The 26,182-nt window shown below is 52.5% G+C and overlaps 1 protein-coding gene across 1 annotated transcript in view; it reads left to right on the forward strand.

Moving 5' to 3' along the window:
- The first annotated feature begins 24,055 nt into the window (after positions 1 to 24,055).
- Positions 24,056 to 26,182, forward strand: part of UPB1 (beta-ureidopropionase 1) — a 30,976-nt gene continuing 28,849 nt past the window's right edge. Inside the window, exon 1 of the mRNA XM_075534672.1 lies at positions 24,056 to 24,159. Coding sequence (XP_075390787.1) covers positions 24,056 to 24,159 — 104 coding nt within the window. The remainder of the gene's footprint in view (positions 24,160 to 26,182) is intronic.

Raw genomic sequence — 26,182 nt, forward strand, 5'->3', positions numbered from 1 at the left:
GGGGTTCATTGAAGGGCGGAGGGATAAATGGCTCAGTGAGTCTCGCCTTTCGAGTTCTCAGGTCTCTTGCTTTGTGATGGTCGCACCAGGGTGCAGCTGCCTTAGCCAGTTCCCTGCTTCGGCTGGCAAGGCTGACTTCCTGCAAGACATCCCCAAGGAGAAGCCACATGAACCTACCCCGATGCAGCCCTGGGTGCTGGAGCACCCGTGTGGAGACCCCTGCCAGCGCTGAGATGTTTACACGTTCACTGACTCAGCTTTCCTCCTGCAGTCGGCATCGTTGTGTCTGTTTTGTGAGATGGAGGAGGACTTTGTGGATTGGTGTTGGACATATGGGTTAATGGGTTAATGTTGGACTTGTGGGCTTGGGCAGCACTGGGTTGGGATGTTTCCTTGATGCACACTTAACCTATATATAAAACTCTCTCTTAGACATGAGTTTCTGTGGCTTTGTTTCTCTATAGTACCCAGACGAATACACCACTTCTTCTTCGTATATTCCAGGTTCTCTGAGGATTTGTGTACTAAACTGAGGTGCTGGACGAGAATATCCTGCAGCTAAATCTTCTATGCTTCTAATTCTGGGTCTGGAAAGCCAACTCTGGTGGGGGAAGACCCTCATGGCTATGAGATATAAATAAGTCTTAATCTATATTCTCATGACCGACTACAGTCCCTCCTCTAGGCCCCATATAGGAACTGTCTTAAGGGAGCTACCATAAAGGATGAATCATTTCCCGGTCTGGCTATTCTCTGGGCCTGGAGGCTGTCTATGGATAAGGGCAATCAGGTTCTATTGCCAAACCACCTTAAAGTGTGGCAAACCCCTGGGGGAGGGCTCAGGGGAGTTTGAGGTCCACTAGCACTAGGTCAAGAAGATGACTCACTTCATTGCTTGTCTATTATGTTATTTGCTTATGATATCACCCATCTACTTTGTCAGCTGTATGACGTGCATGCCTTGTGAAAGATCTATAAGCCCCATTATCTATCCCCAGTGGAAAATACATTCACTCTCAGTCCTGACATGGAACGAGGAGCCCCTGGGCCCCGCTGTCTGTCTGTCTGTCTTTAATATTTTCCATGATCGCAAAGTTGCTCCTGAGGACCCATTCAAGTGTTGGGTACCCAACTAGATCCTGATTAAATAAGTATGGTGAGAGGATCCAACCCTGACGCCCACCTTTCCTGATTTTAAACCATGTGTTATTCCCTTGTGCTGTTCTCCCAACTGCCCCTTGCTCCCGTGCACAAGCTCTGCAGGAACACAACGAAGTGTTCTGGAATTCCCGTTCATCTCAAGGTTATCCATAGTTTGTCATGGTCCACACAGTCGAAGACCTTGGCATAGACAATGAAACACGGGTAACCATCTTTCTGGTAGTCTCTGTGTTCGGCTAAGACCCACCTGACATCAGCAATGCTGTCCCTTGTCCCCTGTCCTCTTCTGAATGTGGCTTAGCCCCGTGGCAACTCCTTGTCAATGTCCTGCTGTAACCATTGACAGAGTTGTATATTAAAAACTTGGGTCCCTCCACGTGGACCACCAAGCGGGGCTGAGAATAAAGCTGATGGACTCCCTTTAGAAGGACGCAACCACGTTTGGAGAAAGATGGACAAGGAAGAGAGGGAGAAGTTACTCAATCTTAACCATAATTCCTTTTTTGGGTTAATGACACCCCGAAGAGAGGGGCTATTTGTTTATATTGTCATAGGCAAAGGAGATAGACTGATTTCTCTTCAGCCAGCAAGGCGCAGAAGAAAGCAGGGAAGCTGATGTGTGACCTGACCCCTGTCCTGCTACTGAAGTTACCCAAAACGTCAACAAGACCTTGAAGATTCCTGAGAATGGCGATTGTTGACCGCTGAGATATTTCTTCCATTGCTGACGCTGTCTAAGAGAAACTCTGGGACTCTATCATAACTGAACATTTTATACAATAGTGACTGGACTATTACTGCAGACTGTTGTTTTGCTGAAAGATCAAGATTTTGGACTTGTAAAAAAAAAAAAACTAAAAAAAAAAAAGATTTTGGACTTGTTAATTAATGCTATAATGTGATTGGAATGTAACAGATTTCTGTGTAACTCCTTACCTATATAATGTAACATTGCATGATTGAGATTTGATTAGGAAAAAAAATAAAATAAAAACTTGGGGTGGAGACCATGGTTGGGGGTAAGGAAGACATACACTGTGCTGGGAAGCTCCTGATAACCGCCATGGACTTGAGCTTTGTCTCGGATCCAATGGGGGGCGGGGGAGGGTAACACATCCCCTTAATAACTTGGGTCATGTGGCCATTCACGCCATGTGGAGGGCCAGACTGGGCATTTGGTTAGCATGTTGCTCCTGTTTTCCGGGTGGCCATGCCTCCGAAGCATGAACCTAATGTTAGGGCTGGAGATGCATCAACAGAGAGGGACTCCTTCGTGATTCAGAATAAAGTGGGAATTACAAACCCATCGGAAAGCAGCGACTCCCCGTCGGCCTGTCGAAAGAACATCAGACTCCTGGCGTGAACCGGGGAGCAGCTTTGAAGGATGCGGTGAGAGTCCTGGGCTGTGCGGACGCCTCTGCCCATGAACAACGGGTGATGGTTGGATTCCGGAAACGGAAGAGCCATCCGTCATTGGGTTACACGTGGATTCACTTTCCTCAAGTCCATTCCAAGGCACAGGCATGCCATCAGGGAATGAGGAAGGTTTCTCCATAGGGTTTCTGCGATTGCCCCTCTTCAAAGAAGCAAACAACCTCATCTTCCTCCCATGGAGAAGACAGAGTGCTCTTTGGAAGTGAAGGGTGGGAGGCTTCGTCTCACGTACTTTGGACGTGTTGTCAGGAAAGGCCAGTCCCCGGAGAAGGGCATCGTGCTTGGTAACGTGGAGGGACAGCGAAAAAAGAGGAAGGCCTCCAGGAGGTGGCTGCACCAATGGGTTCCAACATAACAATCGTGAGGCTGGCGTGGGACCAGGTGGCGTGCAGAGGGTCCCTGTGGGTCAGAACCGACTCGCTGGCCCCAGACAGCAGCCTGTCTCAACCAGAGAACCATAACATATGTCTAAAGAAATGGAGCAGGCCACAGCTTCATCCTGTAGATGGGATCCGGTCTCATTCACATCCTCGAAGTTAAAATTTAGGAAAGATTGGGTGGTTGCATCAGCCTACAGAATGGAGGACCTGATTGTGTCAGGCCTCAAAATGGGGGGGACTTACCTAATCCCGAGAATCATGGCTGTGTTAGTCTGGGTGGACTAGAGAAACAAATCCAGAGACACTCATGTGTGTAAGAAAGAGCTTTATATAAAAGAATAATCGTATACTAAGAAAACATCCCAGCCCAGTCCAGATCAAGTCCATGAATCCAATATTAGCCCATATATCCGATACCAATCTATAGATTCCTTTTCAGACTCATGCAACACATCCGATGACACTGAATGCAGGAAGACCACAGGGCAGTGGGTGGAAAGCCTTGTGGATTCAGTGACGGTGGAAGCATCTCAGCACTGGCAGGTCTCCACGTGGCTCCTTCAGCTCTGGCTCCATCAGTGTAGCTCCATGTGGCTTGTCAACAGGAATGTTGTTTAGGGGGAGTCTGTGTGTTCTGCCTCCAGTGAGCTATTTATCTCAGTAGTACCTCCAAATGAGGTCATCAAGCTACCATCTGATTGACAAGCTAAACTCCACCCCTTCTCTCTCCATAGTCTCAAGTTGACACCAGATGATGTAACTGCCACAATGGCTCACCCAAGTGGACACATATTTGGAGGTGGGGGCCAAGGCAGGGACATATTAGGGACCCAGTGAGACTTCAAAAGATGGTAGGGCTTTAAGCCAATGCGTACGTGGCTGGTGACACTTAGAGAAGACTCTTCTGTGGGATAACTAGAGAAAACGTAAGATACCTTCGTTATGACCACTTGTGGGTGCTGTATTCCAAGGAGGGTCCTTGAGCTCAGCCTTGGGCCCAGAGACGGGGAGGGAGCGCCACAGGGGAAGGCAACTTGGCGGTCTGGATCCCAAGATCATCAGTGGCACCCACTGCCTCTCTGACACCCACAGTTGGGCTGAAGAAGCTGGCTGCCAGCGGAGGAAGCCCTGGATCTCTGGGGGCCTGGCAGGAGCCACTGTAGACCCTGGCCCTGGGGTCGCCCTCGGTGCAAGGGACACCAATGTGCTGGGCCCTCTGGCTCAGGGAGATGCCGAAGGAGGAGGTGGCCCTGTCTTCAAAGATCCTCAGTGACTTTCCGCTGCGCTGTGGGAAAATTTGACAGCTGACCGAAGCTGAATCATAGCCCGGAGGTCCTGACCACTCACATCTGGGGAATTTCTCTCATTCCTTTCCCAAAAGCGGGGCCTGGGCTGAGTCCAGCTGGCTAATTCCATGCATCTTCGGGTCCTTGCTTGGGAGAAAGTTGTGGCTTTCTACTCCCATACAGCGCACCCGTCTCTGAAACCCACAGGGGCAGTTCCAGCCTGTCCTCTATGGTTGCTGTGAGTCAGCATCGACGGATGGCAGTGGGTGTTTTCAGTCTGTTCCTTGCAAATGCATTTAAGTGCAGCCTCGTGGTGGCCTAGCCCAACGCCCCATTGCCTTGGGGTCGATACTCGCTCGTAACAACCTGTCTCACTGCCATCGAAGCAGTGAAGACTCCCAACGACCCACCGTGTCCCCTGAAACAGTAACTGGTGACGGGAGTCGAAAGCCCAGACTTTCTCCCGAGGTGCTTCTAGTGACTTTGAACTGCCGACCAGGCGGATCGCAGCCGAATGCATAGTAACCACTACATCATGAGGACCCCCGACAGCAATCCTGTAGGATAGAGTAAAACGTCTCGCTAGGCTTTCCAAGACTGTACATTTTGACAGGAGCAGACAGCCTCATCTTTCTCCCGTGGAGCAGCTGCCGGGTTTGAACTACTGAACCTTCCCGCTAGCGTCCCAATTTGTCACTCATCAACCAAACTCGCTGTCTGAGCCATAGAGGTCCTGTGGGACAGCACAAAACTGCTTCCTGGGCTTTCTGAGGCTGTTTATGGGAGTAGACAGTCTCATCTTTGTCCCCTGGAGCAGCCGGTGGGTTTGAAAGGCTAACTTTGGGGGAGTTGCAGGCCCTTGCTTAACCCACGGCACCACCAGGGGCCCCACAGTGGTAGAGGGGTGTCAGAGTAACAGGGTCTTTGATCTGTCATCCTAATAGGCAGCGTGCGTGTCAAAGACATTGGTATATTTTCTTCCATTGGGTCTCCGCAAGGAGCCCTGGTGGCGGAGTGGATCCGGGTTGGGCTGTTAACCACCAGGTGAGCAGTTCAAAACCACCGGGTGTTCCCTGGAAGAAAAATGAGGCTTTTTACTCCTATAAAGAGCTACAGTCTTGGAAACCCACAGCAGCAGCTCCACCCTGCCTGGAGAGTCACCAGAGTCAGAATGGGCTCGATGACAATGGGTTAGTTTGGGTTTGGCTTTGCTTTAAGGGGTCTCCATGGTCACCTTGGAGGGGAGTGCCCGTGAATATCATCCCCAACTCACACATGAAGAAACAGAGGCTCAGGGAGCCTGTTCACTTGCCCAGGCTCACACAGCCCACGGGCAGCGCCGTGCAGAGATGTCACCTCGACTTTCTAAATTCCAGAATCCTCCCACCCCACTTGGTTATACCAAAGACAGAGCTGGACACAGAGATGCCAGGCTCAGGCCTGAAGCTCTCGCTCAGCAAGCTGCCCCTGCACCCCGAGTCTGCAGCTGAGAGGACAAGCCCAGAGGCAGGCTGGGAGCCACCCCGAAGCAGGGTCTGGACGCCTCACCCGTCCCACTGTGTCAGGACCACTCAGGCCCAAGGACCCTGCCGCTCTCTGACTCCTGGGTTCGTTAGCAGATGGGCCTTAAATGTATAGAAACCGAGCAACACGAGAGGACAGCCACAGTGTGGCTACTAGAATCCCTGTTCGTATAGTCACACTGGTTCATACCAACCAAAAGGTGTCTTAAAAGGTCTCTGCCCTCCATGCATGGCTGCAGATACTCTTGGGGCCTAGTGGTTACACGTTGGTCCTTTAACCACCAGGTCGGCGGTTCGAAACCACCAGCCACTCTGCAGGAGCGCAATGAGGCTGTCTACTCCAGTCAGGAGCTGCAGTCTCGGGTGAGCCCACAGAGGCAGGCCCACCCTGTCCTATCGGGTCGCTGTGAGTCAGCGTCAACTCGCTGGCAGTGAGGGGAGGTTAGTCTCTTGACTCAAAATAAAGAGTCAATCAAAGCAGTGGGTCTGTCCAGGACAGAGCGAGAGGTCAGCTCATGGATCCCTAAGGAGAGGTCGTGTGTGTGTGCGTGTGTGTGTGCGTGTGTGTGTGTGAACTGGGTGATGTTTTCAGAGCAGAGGATCCATTCACAGTGAACAGCTCATCAGACTTCACGCCTTGTGCCCTGTCCCCGTCATGTTTTGACCACCGCCCTCTGGTTGGATGCCGCCACCTCTCTCACCCACCTCCCCGCCTCTCGATCCTCCAGCCGCGGCTTCCCCTTCCCGCCCTCCTCCCAGCTCCCAGTTGCCTCGGCGGCCTCTGGTAACCCCCAAACTCTATCTCTTGGTAGTGTGAGACCCTTTCTTGACTCTTTGTCGTGGTGGTTTCGTTCCAGATCTGTCCTTGTGTGTCTGGCTAAATTCACTCTGTGTCCTCCCTGGGCACCAGGTCCACTCTGCTCACGAGGTGTCCCACAGCGTGGTCATGAGGTGTCCCACAGCGTGGTCGGGGTCCCGTCACCCTGCGTAGGACGCGGTTGTACGTAATGCAACGGGTGACGTCCTCAAGTTCATCCATCCTTCCACCGCAGAGCTCGGAAGTGACTTCCGCCTCTCGCCTCTCGTGCACAGTAGGACATGCCACCGTGTTCCACGAAGCACGGGGGACGAGACTTCGTCTCACGTACTTTGGACGTGTTGTCGGCAGAGCTGGGTCCCTGGAGAAAGACCTCTTGCTTGGTGAAGGAAAGAGGCAGTAAAAGAGAGGAAGACGCTCAAGGAGCTGGATGGACACCGAGGCTGCTGCCAATGGGGTGGACACGACAGCCATGGTGAGGGTGGACGGCACAGGCCCGTTTGGGGATCTAGTGTACGTGGGGTCGCTATGGGTCAGAACTGGCCGGACGGCAGTGAACAACAAGAGTAGATGTTACTAACTGGAAAAACTCGGGGTGGGGGCAGGCTGGGGGAGGTGGCCCGCCGGGCTTCCTGCGTGGTGATCCTGTAAACCTGAAACTGCTCTGGAAAATGAAGGAAAACAGGAAACGGATTTGAAAAATAAAACGGGAGAGAGGAGGAAGCACGGAACAGCCAAGGACTGGACCCTGTGACGGTTTTTTAAGTCCGGGGGAAACACACAGAAAGCTCTCTGTACGCGGTGGACGGGTCGTCCTGAAGGACAGCAAGTCCAGACGGCGCCATACAACTCTGCTATGGGAGGGAGTTTGGGCCAGAGCTGCCCGTGGGAGGGGTAGTCGGAAAGTGTTGGTATGGAATCACATGAATCTTTATTAGACATCCTGTTCAAGCAGGAAGCTATGGCTCCGTCCAGGTCTCTACATTTCTGGAGGTGATGTTTCCACCTCCCTAACCCCATCCCCCCAAGAATCCTGTGTTCCTCCGTTGCTCCCAGCACCCTCGGCGGACTCAGGTGTGTTCCTTTGAAACGGTCCTCTGAGTTTGGGCAATGACAAGAAGGCTGATGGGGCAAGACCGGGGCTGCCTGGGGTTAGAGTCCGTCGCAAACTGCTCACTGGACAGCCCTTGCTTGCCCCCAGAGAAGGGGCAGGCGATCGAGCACGATGGGGGAACGTTCCGGGAACAACTTGCCGTGCCGTTTCTCACGGATCCAGTTGCCTGTTTTCTGAAAACGTCTCCCTCGGGAGCCCTCCCCGCTCCCCCAGGTCACCCTGTGTCCTTCCAGAACAATCCATCACGGTGGCTCCTTGGTCGCGTCCACAAGAGTCGTGTCCATGACCCTCGGGGCTGACCGATTCGCCTCGGACTGAGTGGCCCCAGGAAGGCCCCCTGCAGACCACCGTCTTTGGGGAAGACATCGTGTTCCAAGAGGAAGGCCTCCGACAAGATGCATCGACCCACGGCTGCATGGGCGGGCTCCAAGAGAAGAATCTTTGTGGGGATGGCACGGGACAGGGGGGTGTCGTTCTGTGGTTCACAGGGTCGCTCTCAACAGCACCCAGCGGCCACAGCTCACGCGATGGAGACAAGTGTATTGCCGAGAGGACACATGTCTGCAGCCAGCCGCGGTGCAGGGACCTGCTCAGACATGTTCTGCTCGGTATAAACCCGGGAAGGTGGGCCCCGAAGGCTTCCGGCTTCCCCTCATCAGAGGCTCCAGCCACCACAACTGTGAGCCGAGTACCCCTGTCACCGAGCCATTTAGGTAGAAGCGGTTGAATGCAAGTTTGTACCGGGAGGCACACTCGATTAGAACACAGGATCGTTGTCTGTTTGTTCCAGTTTGGGAACTAAGCCCACCTGATAGAAATATTTGAAATCAAACCCACTGCCGTCGAGGTGATTCGGATTCATGAAAAGCCTACGAACAGAATCCAATCACCCTGCAGGGTTGCCAAGGAAGTAATCGTCATGGAAACGGACTGTCTCGTCTTTCTCCCAGGGAGCAGCTGCTGGGTTCAAACTACTGACTGGGGCAGCCGTTGAATGCTAAACTCCTGCACCCCTGTGGCCCCTTCATAGGAAAGAGAAACCAAACTCACCGCCATCGAGTTCAGTCCCACTCGTCGCGACCCTATAGGACAGGGCAGAACTGCCCCTCTGTCTCTCGGACACAAACTTGTTTGTCTTTTTTTTTAATGGATCCATAACATTAAGATGTCATGTGTTATTTTGGGAGTAGAAAGCATCATCGGAGTAGAAAGCAGCTGGTGGTTTCAAACTGCTGACCTTGTGGGGCCGCAGCCCAACGCAGAACCACTCCACCGCCAGGGCCTCCCTCTCACTCTGACTGTGAAGCAGAGTGTCCGTGTCATCGGGTCCTGTGCCAGCCTCACTGCGGTGCCCACGTAGGTGTCCATGGGGGCTTCCTCTCCTTCATTGCCCCTGTACGTCACCAAGCAGGACGCACTGCTCCAGGGGCTGGTCTCTCCTGACAACAGGTCCAAGGCACCTGTGACAACGTCTCGCCCTCCTTGCCTCTCAGGAACATTCCGCCCAGGCGCCCCTGGAAGTCCGTGGGGCTCTCAAAATTCCTCACCAGCCCCATAGTTCAAAGGCATACAGAGGAAGCAGAGCTGTTCTGATGGGGTTTCCGTGACTGTAAATCTTTTAAAAAAATCATTTTATTGGGGGCTTGTACAATTCTTATCACAATCCATACATCCATCCATTGTGTCAAGCACATTTGTTGCCATCGTCATTCTCAAAACATTTGCTTTCTGCTTGAGCCCTGGGTATCAGCTCCTCATTTTCCCCCTCCCTCCCTGTTCCCTCCTCCTTCATGGGCCCTTGATAATTTATAAATTATTACTATTTTATCATATCTTACACTGTCTGACGTCTCCCTTTATCCATTTTTCTGTTGTCCGTCCCCCAGGGAGGAGGTTATATGTAGATTCTTGTGATCGGTTACCCCTTTCTACTCCACCCTCCAGGTATCGCCACTCTCAGCACTGGTCCTGAAGGGATCATCCATCCTGGATTCCCTGTGTTTCCAGTTCCTATCTGTACCAGTGTACATCCTCTGGTCTACCAGATTTGTAAGGTAGAATTGGGATCATGATAGTGGGGGGAGGAAGAATTTAAGAACTAGAGGAAAGCTGTATGTTTCATCGTTGCTACTCTGCACCCTGACTTGGCTCCTCTCCTCCCCGCGACCCTTCAGTAAAGGGGTGTCCAGTTGCCTACAGATGGGCTTTGGGTCTCCACTCCGCACTCCCCCTTATTCACAATGATGTGCGTGACTAAATCTTGACATGAGCAGACAGCCTCAGCTTTCCCCCTCAGAGGGGCTGGTGCAATCGAACCACCATCATTGCAGCTAACAGCCCAACACCTAATCCATGGCTAGAAATACACATCGACAATAGGGCCCTAGGTTGCCCACCTGGTGAAGCCCCCCCCCCCCCACTAGCCCACGGGTGGGCCATCTGAACCTCCCTCAAAGGCCCCGGGAAGAGAGACCCAGTGAGGGTCGCAGCCTCAAAAGGCCCACGCAGCAGTTTGTCTCGGTGCCTGGACTGGGGCCTCCTGGACGCCAGCTGACCACTAGCCACCACAGAAACAGACGTGTTGGAACCACGAGGTTTGACAAGTCTCCTGGCCTCGTTGGGCTTAAGGATGCTGAGTTCCAGATGTGCAACCGGCAAAGACTCTCCCTTTCACACCCCGGCCACCAGGCCACAGGCGGCCTGGTTTCCTGGCTTCCAAACCCAAGGTCCACTTCCTCCTCCGTGACGCTCCCTCCTCCCTGTGGAGCACAGCAGACTCTCACCCTGTCCTCCGGAGGGCGCGGGAGCCCGCAGGCTTGAATTATTTACAGGGAAAGCATTTCCGCTTGTCCTGCCCAGCAGTTGATCAATGCTCCGGGGAAAGTGGTGCAACGGGCGCTTGTTTTGTAAGACCTGCTGTCCCTGCAGGCGACCCTGAGGCCCCAGGCGGGGACCTTCCTTCCTTTAACTGAATTCGGGACCCTTCCGCTTGGAGCAGGGGCTGGGCTGCAGCCGTGGCGCTGGGAGGATGGCGAAAGGCGTTGTGGGGAATCTGCTTAGCACCCTCCCTCTTTGGCTCTGCCCAGGCCTGGGGTGGGCAAAGCCCGGACGCCGCCCACCTTGCTGGCCCTTCTGCTTGGACTCACCCCCTCTCGTTCCACGAGCTCTTCTGGCAGGAGCATCTGCCCCTCCACCGGGGCACCTGCGTGGCACGCCTGGCAGGGTTCGGACTGAACCTGGTAAACACAGCTCCTGTTGATCAAGCACTGTCGGTCCACTGGGTGGAGAGCCTTCCAGCACTGCCCCCTCATGCCCCCACCTCCGCCCCGCCGTCGAGTGGACGCCAGCCCACAGTTACCCTCCAGAAAAGCAAAGGCCTACTTCCTAGGGTTCTGCTCCCGTTGATGTTTGTGGGAGCAGACAGCCGGTGGGTTTGAGTTAGCATCCCCGTGCTGGCAAGGCTGAGGGTCAGAATGCATGTTGACTGGTCATGGTGGTGATGATGGGCGGGAGAGTGGCGGTGATGAAGATGGGGTGAGGGTGGCGGTGAGGATGCAGTGAGACTTGAGATGGATGGCTGATGCAGTCCTCCCGCAGGCAAGGGAGGAAGCTGGCAGGAAGTCAGCCCCAGGGACAGGACGACTGGGGCCATGAAGCCCAGCAGCAGGGCCTGAGGGATGGCAGGGAGACAGCGAGACCCCTGAGGCTGCCAGAAAGAGTGGAGGGAATGAGTCGCCTCTTGGAGACCCCCAGGCGAGGCTCTGGGGCCCTGGGACTTGGCAGTGGGCCCAGGAAATTATCTGTGCTTGTGAATCTGGCAGGAAGTAGCTGAGCCCAGGGTCCAGACCCAGTGCCAATGAGTGTTGTGTGCCATGATGTCAGTTACCTGCGGATGAGAAGGGCCGGGCTCACATCTGTTTGGCCTGGCGGAGCCAATACCCAACTCTTTCTACACCTAGCTTTTGCCCTGAGCACCTGTGCGGCTGACTAGGTGTGTGGCCTCTTCATCTCCACACACTTCTTCCCACCTAGCTGCCTCCCTAGTGGTTATGCATCGCCTTGCTAACCACAGGGTCGGTAGTTCAAAACCACCAGCTACTCCGCTGGAGGAAAATGAGGCTTTCTGCTCCTGTAAAGAGTTCAGAAACCCGCAGGGGCAGATCTGTCCTGTCTTAGAGGGTCTCTAGGAGTCAGAATGGACTCGGTGGCAATGAGCTTGTTGTTTGTTGGTTACCCTGGCTCCAAGGAGTGCTGGTGGTACAGTGAGTTAAGCGGGCTGCTGCCTGAATGGTCAGTGATTCAATCCTATCAGTCACTCCCCTGGAGAGAGAGGTGAGATCATCTATCTGGTCCTCAAAGACTGACCGCCTGGGAAACCCTGGGGGACAATTCTACTCTGTCCTAAAAGGGAGCCAGGAGTCTCAGTCTACTCAAAGGCTGTGTTTTGTTTGTTTGCTTTTTAAATAAGAAAATGACCCCCAGTGGCATGCTGGTTAAGCACCTGTCTGCTAGCCTAAAATTCAGTGGTTCAAGCCCACCAGCTGCTTCATGGGAGAAAGATGAGGCAGCCCACTCCTATGATGAACAGCCTGTGAAACCCAATGAGGCAGTTCTACGTTATGGGAAACATATGGGGCAGTTCTACACAATGGGAAACCCTATGGAGCAGTTCTACACTATGGGAAACCCCATGGGGCAGCTCCACACTATGGGAAACTGCACAGGGCAGTTCAACACTATGGGAAACCCTATGGGGCAGTTCTGCACTATGGGAAACCCCATGGGGCAGTTCTATGCCATGGGAAACCTTATGGGGCAGTTCTACGCTATGGGAAACCTCACAGGGCCTTTCTGAGTCAGAAGGGACTCGCCCACAGCGGGGTTTTGTCTGTCAGTCTGACTTCAGACAGGCCTCTCCAGGTGCAGGCCGCTCTGCACCAGGATCCCCCCACCCACGTGGATCAACACTCCTAACGCCATTAGGTCCCAGCTTGGGGGTTCTGAACACTCCTGCAAAGAAAACGGCCCATTTCCTTTCAAGCCAGACCAATCCAAACGACTATAGACATTTCCCGCCAGCTGGCTCCTCAGCACGACCGACCCCCTCCCGAGACCCCTGCGTCCTCAGGTGCCCGGCCTTATCGTCCTGTTCCATGGCCTGTTTACAGTTCCCGACATGCATCATCCCTCCGGCTCATGTTTATTATTCTTGTCTGGTTCCTGGACCACGTGCCCCCGCTTTCCTCCGCCCTCTGAGCGGTCAGCTGACTCGCTCTGGGACAGTGCCTGGCTGGGTGCCCATCACCTGCAGAGGCCGCCTCATCATCTCTCGACGCCATCTGGGGGCAAAACAGGCTCCCTGGTGGTGAAGTGGGTTCAGTGCTGGGTTGTTCACTGCAAGGTTGTCGGTTCAAACCCACCAGTCACTGAGCACGAGAACAATGAGGCTGTCTGTTTTGGTAAAGCTGTGGCAACCTCAGGAACTCTCTAGGGCAGCGGTTCTCAATCTTCCTCATGCCGAGATCTTTAATCCACACCCTCATGTTGTGGTGACCCACAACCATAAAACTATTTTTGTTGCTACTTCATCACGGTCATGTTGCTACTGTTATGAATCGTCATGTCAATATCTGATAGGCAGGGTGTATTTTCACTGCTACACATCGAACATCATTAAAGCCTAGTGATGAATCCCCAAAACAATATGTCATTCTACCTTGTGAAATACTTATTTCTAATGACAAATCATTGGAATTTTGTCTTGAAGCACGGTGTAGCATGGGTAACGGTCTTCACGCCGGGTCCTCGTAGGTGGGCGTATCTGCATGTGGGCGGACCGGCCTGGAGATGGAGAGAGGAGCCGTGTCTCGGTTCCTAAGACCATAGGAAATAGGTGTTTTCCGATGCTCTTAGGTGACCCCTGTGAAAGGGTCATTCAACCCCAAAGGGGTCGCGACCCACAGGTTGAGAACCACTGCTCTAGGGCAGTCCCACTGGATTCTAGAAGGTCACTATGCGTCAGCATCGGCTTTATGGTGGGTGCATCCTTGAGAGAGCTCTGGGGCTGCCGGCTGAAGAGTCAGAGGTTCAAAGCCACCAGCTGCTCTGCGGCAGAAAGTGGAGGCGCATTCGGCCGCTAGCTGCAAGGTCAGCAGTTTGAGGCCGGGGGAGACAGATGGGGCGCTCTACTCCTGTGAAGAGGTACAGAAACCCACAGGGCAGTGCTACTCTGGCCTGCAACGGTTGCTACGAGGCAGCATCAACTCCGTGGGAGCCAGCTTTTGTCTCGTTTGGAGTCTGCTCCCATAACGATGTACAGTTTTAGGAACCTTGGGGTGGGGGGGGCTCTACTCAGTCCTATAGGAGGGTCGTGATGAGGCGCTAGGGGCTAGAGGGCAGAGGCTCTTAGTTTGGGGGGGGGCGGGGTCTGAGTCCAAACTGACAACATCAGCAGGCTTGGTTTGGGGTGGGTCTGGGTTGGAATCCCCTGGATGGCAGTATTGGGGTAGGGGCACGGGGGGTCTTTGTTGGTTTGTTATTTCTGGTGAGACTCAGCCCCTCTTCATAGGGCTTCCCAGACAGTATTCCTGTCGCCCTCCCAGAGCAGCCCCTTCGGGAAACAAGGGGCTGAATCCAGGGTTGTCGGTGGCTGTCCCAGATGCCTTCGACACAGGGCATTGTCCCCATGGGTTGGGGGGTATTCAGTGGACGTGTGTGCCCCGAGCCGGACCCACACAGACACCTCCCCTGGGGTCTGGACACCAGGGCTCTCCAGCTGCAAGCTGAGACAGCTCTGGCTTTGCTTGGCAGCCGGTGGCGGCAGCAGGCACACTGCTGGCTCACGCTGGGCTTGGCAATCGCACAGCCCAGCACCCCAGATGCCTCAGGCCCTGCTGCTGGGCCCACGGCTGACTTCTGATCAGAGGACGCTCCTGATCACGCTGATGCTGAGAAGTCTCACCTGGGATTTCCAGTTTGTGGTCACCCACCCGCCCGCTTCCTCTGCCAGCCCCTGCCTGCAATGGTCAACTTCAGCTTTATTATGGCCTCAGACGACAGCCTTCCTAGCCATCTTCCCAGAAGCACGGCTTCAGAGAGTATAAATGATTCAATACAAAGCCATTACCAACACTGAGCGTGGGGGGTGGGGCTGGGGAAACAATAAATAATAACTCTAAGGTCAGTAGCCAGGACCTTCCCAAAGAAACAAAACTCCCTGCCATCAAGTCCATTCTGACTCGCAGTGACCCTAGGGCAGAGCTGGCCTTGCGCTTTCTGAGACGGTAACTCTTTACGGAAGTACAAAGCCTCGTCCTTCTCCTGTGAAGTGTGAGGTGGTTTCGAACTGCTGACGTTGAGGTTAGCTGCCCAACAGATATAACCAACGTGGCTCCGGTAGCCAGTTCACGAAGTCATTAAGGAGGATGTATTTAGGCTTTCCAGTGAGCGTTAGATCCAAATGCCTTTCCTGAATCACACACACACAAAAAAATTTTTTTTTAATTCTATGGCATTTGATTTTAATTTGCAGTCCAGTTTGTCGGCTTCAAGTAGCAAAATGAGGATGGGGTTTATTTTATATACCTGATCCAGCATTCTTTCTGTTACACTGTAGTTTTCCTGATGGCTGCTAACTGGATGGTCAGCAGTTCAAGACCACCAGACGCTCTACAGGAGAGAGACGAGGCTTTCTACTCCTATAAAGGGTTCCTGTCTTGGAAACCCACAGGGGCAGTTCCACCCTGTCTGACAGCGTTGCTATGAGCCCGCATTGACTCCACAGCAGTGGGTTTGGGTTTGCTTGTTAAGGTTCCTCAGAAGGCCTAAGGGAGGAGCGGGTTGCCCAAGCCAAGGTCAGCAGTTCAAAACCACTAGTGCCTCCGAGGTAGAGGCAGTCTGCTCCCATGAAGGCTGGCCGTCCCAGAAACCCCCTGGAGAAGTTCTACAGTAGCACCGCATCAGTGCTCGACAGAATCGGATTTCGCCTCGAAATGTGGAGCAATTCTTTTTTTTTTTTTGTGGAGCAATTCTTACATCGCAGCTTGAACAAAACATTGGAATCTGACCCGACACATGCGATCTTTATAAACAAAAGCAGTTTTTTTTATACAATTGATGTATGTATATGTATGGATTGTGATAAGAGTTGTATGAGCCCCTAATAAAATGTTTAAAGAAAAAAAAAGCAGTTCGTGTTTCAGTCACTCAGCGTTAGTTGGCGTTGTTAATACGCGGTGCTTACATCTTTTGTGGCTGTGTTCCAAGCGTTTTGCTAGAATTTTCTTAGTTTTTGTGGTTCCTTGTACTGTTTTTAGATTAAAAAAACATGGGTCCTAAGAAATAAGAGTTTTTAAAAAAAGGAATCATCATGATATGGAACAGTTAACCGTGTTACCGATATTGTTGATGATAATTTAGTAATAAACCCTTTTAGAAAACAGTTAAGGAAACCCCAACAGCAGACCTCATTAGACAGGTTTTTATGTTTCTTTGTTTAGAGAAAGCCAGCCAGGTCCTAGTGAAAAAAAAGAAAAGAGAGAAAAAACTCCCGAACAGCAGCTACCAGTTGATTTTATAGAGGGGATTCCCCTTCCAGACAATGCCTCTCTCCAGCCTTTCTCTCCACATCCGCGTTCGCACATCCAGATGCTCCTCAGTCTCAAGGTCTGGGCCATCCTGTCGTTGTTCAAGACGTTTTGTAATGTTGCATTTCTTATTTAGATTATAGTATTTAACTCTGAACTTATTTACTTTGAAATTTCTGTGTAATGTTTTGTACAAAAAGGCAAGGTGGGTGTAAAACTTGGTGGTTCAGAATGGATTAATCCGTTTTCAGTTATGGGGAAAATGGATTCAGAACTCGACTGCATCGCATCTCGATGCTCCTTCTAGACTGGATCAGCGTCGAGGTCTGGGGCTCTGCTGTACTCTGTCCCTATGGGGTCCTTATGAGCTACTGATTGGACAGCCACCATTGCTGTTAGGGGCCAGCGAGTCAGTCCCAACCCATAGCATCCCTATGCACAGTAGAACACAGGTGCCCAGTCCTGCCGCCTCCTCACAATGGTTCCTATGCCTGAGCCCATGGTGGCAGCCACAGTGTTGATCCCCCTGGTCCAGGACCTTCCTCATGTCCACTGCCCCTCCACTCTACCCAGCATGAAGTCCTTCTCCAAAGGCTACATCGCTCCATGTCATCAGGTCAGTGCTGACTCACAGCGAGTCAGTGTGTCTGTCTGAGACCGTCACTGTTGACAGGAGCAGACAGCCCGGTCTTTCTCTGAGGAGCTGCTGGTGGTTTCAAACTGCCTACTCGGCAGATCACAGCCCAATGTGTACCCACCACGCCACCAGGGCTCCTCCACCGTCCATAGCGGATCATGTTTCTAACCTGGAGAAACCTAACAGGCCCAGGATCACTGCTGCGAGGGCCAGGGGTGGGTGTTGGCTGCGGGATCAGGAAGGGCCTTGCTAAGAGGAGAGGCCCCGTGAAGCGGGGAGACCAGCTGGGGTTGTGCAGCCAGGCCCCACAGGGGTGCTTGGAGCATTTGTGCAGGGACGAGAAGGAGGCCTGAATGGATGGGGTGCGGGGAAAGGCCCAGATCTCCAAGGGGACCAAGGCACAGGGGGCCTTGAAGCTGGGCGGCAGCTGATGACGTGTATATTGGCATGAACAAACAGCAGTGAATGCAGAAGCCACTGAGGGGTGCCATCTTTCAGACAGGGCGGGGTATTCCCTGAGGGGCAGCGGGGTCTCCTGGGGTGAATGCCACAGTTCTCTGGGCACTTACCCGCCAGGGGCACTGTCTACAGTCCATCATGTACATCCTAGTAAACACTGTGAAAGTTTACTGGGAGTGAGGCCTTGTGGTTACACTACAACGTCAGCAGTTCGAAACCACCAGCTGCTCCTCGGGAGAAAGACGAGGCTCTCTACTCCCGAAAAAAGTTACAGTCTTGAAAAAGCGCATGGGGCAGTTCCACCCTGTCCTATGGGATCGCTCTGAGTCAGAATCTACTGACTGGCAGTGAGTTTTTTTTTTGTTGTTTTTTGTGGAAGGAAGGTCTTACTTGAGCTGGGCGTGAAGGGAGACACCCCTCACTACGAGCGGAAAAAACACACTTCTGTCAAAATCCCAGCCGGGCTGGCCCTTCTCTGCGAGAAGGCTTCAGCTCACCCTCCCCCACTCCCCATGCTTCATCCAGAGGTTCATAGCAGACACTTCTACTTACTTCAAACCCATACCCCACCCCATCAAGTCAGTGCCACTCACAGTGAGCCCGCAGGCCAGAGCAGAGGTGCCCCCATCAGGTCTCTGATGCTGCCAGGCCTTACAGAAACCGACAGTTTAATCATGTGCAGCTGTGGGGCTCAAACCACCCACCTTCAGGTCAGCAGCCAAGCGTGAACCGGCCGTCCCACCAAGACTCCTTGGGCTGCATCCCCCAAAAGCCAAACCACCGCCAACAAGTCTCACAGCAGCCCATGGAATGGAGGAGAACCATTCCCTGGGGGCTCCGGGACTGTCAGTCAATCCTTAAGGGGACAGACAGCCCCATCTTTCTCCCCAGCAGTTGCCGGAGGGTCTGAACTACTGACCTTGCTGTGACCAGCCCAATGTTGAACCCACCCACCGCACTACAGGGGATGCTTAACCAATGTCCAGGTTTTCTGTTAGTTTGCTTTTGGGTTTCCGGTGTTAGGGAGTCTCTGTGTTTGGGGGTCTTTTGGAAGAATTAAGAGATTAGCTATCCATGGATTGACCCCTCTCCCTCCGCCCTGGCTCTCTCTCCAGCTGTGACCGCCTCATCCAGGTGGCTGTGGGTGCTGTCTTTCCTGGCCAGGTTTCCCTACTCTCAGCCAGAGGTTTCATGCCCCTACCCAGCACCAGGCTGCCACAGACAGACTTGGTCTTCAGGACAAGGAAGTCCGTCCCTTGTTATCACTCTAGTTATCGCTCTCAAGGGTTGGGGTGGTTATTTGAGAGTCTAGTTATTGCCTTCAATGGTTGGGGTGGTTATTTGAGAGTCTAGTTATTGCTTTCAATGGTTGGGGTGGTTATTCCAAAGAGAAACGAGGGCAGAGTGTACACTCGCTTTGAATGATTCCCTCAGAAGGTGCTCACAAGGTGTCTTATTCCTCAGGTTAAACATTGACCAGGCAAACGTCCATTTAAAAAGAAACTTTAAAATACAACTTCCCGGGAGCCAGGCCTGCAAGATGGCGCACCCATTCTCCCGGCTGCTGGTCCCAGCCCGGCTCCCAAGTGGCCTTTTGTTTTACGCTGGGAGTCCACAAATAGCAAACCTGATCGGCTGGAAGCAGGGCTGACCTTGGGCACCACCATCCTCCAGCGGGCTGTCTCTTCAAGCAACATCCTGATGATGTTTACAAGTGTCGAAGAAGAAACGGGTTGGGATAAACTCTTGAAATACTGATACAGCTCAAGCAGAAAGAAACTGTTTTGAAAATGATGATGGCAACATATGTACAAGTGTGATGGATGGATGGATTGTGATCAGAGCTGTCCGAGCCCCCAGCAAAATGATAATAAATAAATTTGAAAATGAGCTTCTACAAAAAAAAAAAAGAAATACGATATAGTCTGCTCCATGTAGTGATTGCAAGAATTCTACTAGTTTCACCAGTCTTTTGAATGTAAACGAGATGACAGTTATATGGAATATATATCATCAGCACTTGTGTGCTGCATCATTAGGTAAAAAAATAAAATCATGTCTTTCTTCTTCAGATACTGCATATAGTGATAACTTGTAGAAACTGTCAAATTTCAAGGGGAGCCGCTTGGCAGTGTAAGATAAGATAAAATAATAATTTATAAATTATTAAGGGTTCATGAGGGAGGGGGGAGCAGGGATGGAGGGGGAAAATGAGCTGATTCCAGGAACCCAAGTGGAAGGTGAATTTTGAGAATGATGAGGGCAACGAATGTGTAAGGGTGCTTTACTCAATTGATGTGTGTATGAATTGTGATAAGAGTTGTATGAGCCACTAATAAAATGATTTATTTTTAAAATGTCAAATTTCAGGTAGACTATTACAAATGTGTCCATTTAGAAGGTACATGGTGTTGAATGTGCAAGTTGAGAAGGTCAATGAATAAACAACATTCAAGGGGGTAAAAAAATTCAACTTTCGGTTGACCTTCTCAAGTTAGTGTGCTGTGTTCCTGAGGCAATGCTTTATAATGACCTCGTTGGAATAGCCCATTCTCGAGTGATAGGCAATGCTAGTGTGCTAGTCTGGGTTGACTAGAGAAACAAATTCATAGACACACACGTGTGTGTGTGAGAGAACTTTATATCAAAGAGTAATTGTACATTAAGGAAAACATCCCAGTCCAGCCAGATCAAGTTCATAAATCCGTTATTAGCCCTGATACCAATCTGATACCAATCTATAATTCCTCTTCAGACTCATGCAACACATGCAAGGATGTCAAATGCAGGAAGATCACAGGCCAGTGGGTGGAAAGTCTTGTGGATCCAGTGGCGGTAAAAGCATCTCATCGCTGGCAGAGGTCTCCACGTGGCTCCTTCGGCTCCAGGGCTCTAGCGCAGCCCCATGTGTCTTGTCCACAGGGATGTCTCAAAGTCAATGTCTGTCTGTCCTGCCTCCAGCAAGTTGTTTATCTCTTTAGCAACTCCAAGTGAGGTCATCAAGTTGCGACCTGATCAACAAGCTAAACTCCACCCCTTCACTCTTAAATCTCAAGCCAAGAACAGATTATGTAACTACCACCGCTGGATTACACAATCTAACTAGGAATGCTCATTTGTATTCCAGCTTCAAGGTCCAGCTGAAATGTCACCCACCTTCATGACACCATCCTTGTCCTTGACTATCACCATCTGATAGTCAGGCTTTGTGTCAACCTGGCTGAGTCCGGATTCTCAGTGTTCTGGGGGTTAAGCCCTAGTAATCCCCATGATGTTATGGGATACCAAGTGCCCACCTCCATACTGGGATCTGCTATGAGCAACCAATCAGCTGTAAGAAATGAGGGGGGAGCACACCCCTTTCCTCAGGCCACAGTCCGGATGCAATCAACTGAAGGGACATTTCTTTGGGGGTGTCGTCTACTTCCTAGATAAGTGGACACTGGACATTCTTACTTGCTTCTTGTTGGGTCTGGATCTTGAAGCTGGCTCATCAACCTCCAGTTCTTTGGACTTCAGCCACCTGCCTGCCATACTGCCTGCTGATCCAGGAGTCACCAGCAGCCTGCTGAATGGATGATCTGCATTCTAACCTGCCATCTTGGATTCATTTGCCTCTCCAGTCATAAACCTGGCATGCTGACTGTGATAGGTAAGTTTATTGTGCCAACCTGGCCAATAGGAACATGTGGGATTAATGAGGTCACAGTTTGATTAGAGGGCAAATAGACAAATGACTCGATAGGCCCTGTCCCCCCTCTTTCTTGCTCTCAGGTGATCGGACCAGTGTGCAGCTGCTTTAGCTAGGTAGTTCTCTGCCTCAACTTGTGAGCTACACTACCTGTGGGACATCCAACCCGTAGATCTTGTCACTGAAGTTTGAGGTTCCTTCGAGACCTGCTTTGCCACGCTGCTAGTTTATACATCGCTTGAGCTTGAGGCTGGCGGATGCTGGCAGATCCTGTCGTCTTGCATTGCTTGAGTTTAATATCCCATCCGGCCTGCTTTGCTAAGGTCCTGAGCTGGTGATTGTTGGTGACTCGCCCTACTGTGTGCTGCCTGTGACCAGACTGCTTGCATTGCCCTAGGGAAGACTCAGCTGTCTGCTTCCTTGACCTTGGACCCAGCAGCCCTCTTGAGTTGAAGGACTTCTAGTATATTAACTGCTCCACAGAAGTGAGTTGACCTGAGCCCTCTCTACTGCTGTGTAGACTAACATACACTTACACACACACACACACACACACACACACACACACACAATCATAAGTGTCCTGGTTCTGTTTCTCTAGGGAACCCTAACACACTGATCTTGGGGCATCCACCTCTGCACCCTGTAGTGTTCCTGCTAAAATGGAACGAGGTGTTTAAAAAAAATGGCTTAGGGGTCAAATCCAATCGCTTCACCTAACTTCACAAAGCGGAGAGAGAATCAGTATCCGGTATCAGCCCAAAGTTGATTCCTATGAGTTGGGAGTCAGACACACCTTCACCCGCCCAACTTTTTACCAATTCTGACACCAGCCATCCCTCTCACAGCACTCTCTACTTCTCTGGTAGATTTGATCATCGATTGCAATGGCCACAGTTGTGAGGGGCCTAACAAGTTACAACTTGGAGTCCCGATCAGGAAGCCTGTAGGCAAAGTCTCCCTTCTTCAGGACAGAACCACTCTCTCAGGGCTTCTTGGCCAGGGCAGCAAGCAAGTCCTTCTCTCTCCCTGCACACTCCTGAAGACAGGCTCCTCTCAGCCCTGGCCCCTGCCCTGCATAGGCAAGTTCTGCAGTCTTTTGGGCATCCTGCTCCACCAAATGCTCAGCTCTCTCGCTCCCTGGGCCAGCACAGAATCGACTGGTTGGAAATACCCAAAGCGGGTCTCCTGATTCAGCTGCCCAGCTTCTTAGCCATCTCTGGTGTTACAGCATTTCCTGTCTCCTGGGTATAGGAGGTTCTCAGCTCTGGAACTTCAGATTCAAAAGATGCGCTCTAAAAAAACACACACACACAACAAAAAAAAGATGTGCTCTACTCTCATCAGTTCCTTTGTGGCAGTTGGATCATCTGTCTGCCTGTGGGACTGGTTTCTTTTAAGCCCTATGGGATGCCAGAACTGACCAATCTTCTTCTCAAGGTTCCTCACCTATTATTGGCATGATTCTACCCACCTGCCCACCCCACCCCCACACAAAGATTCCATAAACCTTATTTGCATTATTCACAGATTGTCCAATCCCCCTTATGGACCACAAACACCTTCTTTGCATAGCCCCACCCAATTGTTCAGTGGGAGTCACAGACCATGAGTGCTTCAATAGCCCACAGGAAGTCAGTTGTTCACTGCACTGACACCAGGTCTCCCCCCACAAGGAGACTATTTAAATCTGCAGTATTGTGAGGCATTTGCAAGTTTGTCTCTACCTCACCTCCAGGAAGACAGGTACCAGGTCTTATTCATCTCTGCATTTCCCAAGTACACCCAAAGCCCTCAATTAAAGTTTGCATGCTTGAAAAGACAGCTCCGTCAGATACTAGAAGCTTGTCAGTTAATAATTATCTAAAGCTGTGAATCAGTGGCCTAAATAAAACCTCTCAAAAGCGTGGTCCCGCCACACCTACTGCTAACTATTAACACTCTTCTTTATTCTTGCTTTTTCTTACTTTTAGACAATCCTGCAAGTGGTTAAGGGGGGGATGTGTTTAGAAAGTTGGTGGGAAACTTCCATTCGCTTTCGTCCCATATTTCCACCACCAACTTTTGAAGTCTCTTTGTAGTCCTATCACACGGATTAAGCCCCAAACCCAAGCCAAACCTGTCACTGTCGACGGAGACCCAACTCATAGCGACCCCCATAGGTCAGATTAGGATTGTCTCAGGAGCTTCCCAAGGCTGTTAATCTTTACAGACGTAGATTGGCACATTTTCACAGCGCGGCTACGGGTTCAAACCACTGACCTTTGGGTCAGCAGCCAAGCGCTTAACCCCTGGGCTTCCAAAGCTCTTCCTAACGGAAGTCCGGAGTGACCAGATAACTGCCTGGGTCACGAGGTTGGTGGCTGAGATGCGGAGTCATTGGTCAGTACCGCCTAAAGGTGACCCTGTGCGCCGCGGAAGGAGCACTCCCCGGCCCCGGGCCAGGGTCACAAGGTTCACCTGAGCCCACGGTTGCAGCCACGGCGGCAACCTGTCTCATTGAGGGTCTTGCTCTCCTTCACTGCCCCTCCACTTGACCAAGCATGATGTCCTTCTCCAGGGACTGGTCTCCCCTGACAACACGTCCAGTTTCGTATGACGACCTCATACCATTTTGAGCCGCAGAGAGGGGAGACCCTGAGAATCTTGGAGGGCGGGGTGGGGCGGAGCCTATCTACCAAAGGGGCGGTCCTAACTGCTGAGGGGGCGTGCCCTAGGTGCAGCGGTGTTGGTCTGTGGAGGAGAGGGCATGGACCGCTGGGGGTGCAGGCAGGGGCCGATCCCAACCACGAGCAGTGGTTGGTGGAGGGACCGTGTCCGAAGTTATCTGGGCTTCTCACTCCCCCCACCCCACCCCGCCAGGGCTGAGGGCGCATGCGCAGTCCAGCTACTCAGTCCTGCTGAGTCCGGGGACAAAGTACGGGCAGTTCTGGTCTGGACGTCTGGCCCTGGCTTGGCAGACTGCAGCATGGCCGGGCCTGAATTGGGGTCGCTGGAGCAATGCCTAGAAAAACACCTGCCACCTGGAGAGCTACGGGAGGTGAAACGCATCCTCTACGGCAAGGAGACCAGGTAGGGTGCAAATGGTAAGGTGGGGGTCCTGAGCCCACCAACTGTAGGTCTGGGGGTTGTGGCCGGAGGGAAGACTTCAAGGTCTGGGAGTCCCAAGGTGTGGCATTGGGACCCCGAATTGGGGAACCGACAGCATAGGGGCCTGAGTGTCACGGATCCAGGGTGCTCTGGGGCTGCCAGGTTAGAATGACCATTACAAGACCCCTATACACACACTGCCTTCCCCCCCAATACCACCCACCTCTCCTCCCAGGGGTTCCCAGACCCCATCCTGCAAGGACCTGTCTGAGTGGGAGTGAGGGTGGGGACTGGACTTGGGGGTGCATAAGGAGCCACTCTTTCCCATTGGCCGCCTCCCTCTCCCTGTGTGAGTGACCAGCCTCGAGTGCCCACTCCCAAGTTTTGAGTCCGCTCCGATTCTGGTGACCCTGTGACTGTTCGGAGACAGACCACCAGGCCTTTCTACAGCAGCACCTTTGGGTGGGCTTGAGCTGACAACCTGGTGGTCTGGCAAAGATGCTCCCCCATCCTGTACCCCTTGCCCACTCCGAAGGCTGGCCCCCTGCCATCCTGCCGACTCTGACTCCCAGCCACCCCCTGGGACAGACTGGAAATGCTGGAGAAGACCCAGCTTTCTGGGAGCAGACGGCCTCACCTGTCTCCTTTGGAGTAGGTTCCAACTGCCCACCTGTGCTGAGCAGCCCAGCATGTAAGCACCGCGGCAAAGCTTTCACTGCTGGGCTACTCACCGCAAGGTCGGTAGTTCGAAACCACCAGCTTCTTGGGAGAAGGACAAGGCTCTCTCTTCCTGCAGAGTGACAGTCTCAGAACGCCCCAGGGCACCTGTGCCCTGTCCTAGCGGGCTGCTATGCATCGGCATCCCCCTCCCCCACCAGGGCAGTGAGTGTGGGAACCACCAACCAACACACAGGAACAAAGCGCAGGGCCATGGAGTCAATCCCGGCACGGCCACCCCCCAGAACGGAATGAAATGCTCCCTGGGGTCTCCCACGCCGCCAGGCTTTACGGGAGCTACGGCCACATGTCCCGTGGTTTCTTTGCTTCCTTCGAACCCGCCTATGGCTCCTATGCTTGACCCTGCCACAGGGGCCTTGCTGCCCGCTTCCCGATGTCCTCTCTGGAGTGACGCCTGGCCCTGCCTCCTCCCCCACCCCCAAGCAGACCAGAGAGGACCTTGAGGCAGTGACCTTGAGGCTGGACTGTAATGGACGTGGCTGCTCTCAACAGCAAATGGCAAGGGGGTGGGCTCTCAACAGCAAGGGGGTGGGGGTGGGCAAACTGGCCCTGGGAGGTAGTGCTCTTCCCAAACTTTCCCAAGAGTTCTCCCCCACCACAGAGGGGACCCCTTGCTAGACGCCTCTGTTTTTTGCTGAGAGTTGGGGACTTCAGAAGAAAATATGGTAGAACAATGAGCGCCTCAGCTTCCGGGGAGGAGTGAGTTGGTTTTAAGGGTAGGGTACACGCTCTCCTGGTAAGAAGATCCTGAGCAGTCCTGAGAGGGAGAGAACAAAAAATTCTGGGGGTAGGGGGGTGGGGGTGGGGAACAAACCCACATCTGTCTAATGGATTCCGACAGCAACCCTGTAAGGGCAGACCAGAACAGCCCCCTAAAGTTTCAGAGGCTGTCCATCTGTACAGAAATAGGCAGCCTCATCTTTCTCCCTTGGAGAAGGCAGTGGGTTCAAACCAGCCACCTGTGGTCAGCAGCCCCACAAGCACCGCTGGAGCACCTTGAAGAGGAGTCCTTGTTTTTCATCCTCTCCCCTTGTCCCCTTTGGTCCCCAGCTCCCTGTGCACATGTCCCTTTTAAGGCAGAGTCTAATGTTAATTGTTTACTGCTCTGATGGTGCCTGACCATGAAGGGAGCAGAGGAGGCTATACAAGTAGGGGGATGGGACATGGAGTACTGGGCTCCTGGGGGGTGCCCAGGGCTGGGGCCGGGCAGCTGGGCCTCACTCTGCGTCCAGTGAGGCCTGCAGGGACAGAGACTGGATGCTGAGCA

The sequence above is a fragment of the Tenrec ecaudatus genome, chromosome 16 (genome assembly GCF_050624435.1).
Source record: "Tenrec ecaudatus isolate mTenEca1 chromosome 16, mTenEca1.hap1, whole genome shotgun sequence".
In the NCBI taxonomy this organism is placed as follows: domain Eukaryota; kingdom Metazoa; phylum Chordata; class Mammalia; order Afrosoricida; family Tenrecidae; genus Tenrec; species Tenrec ecaudatus.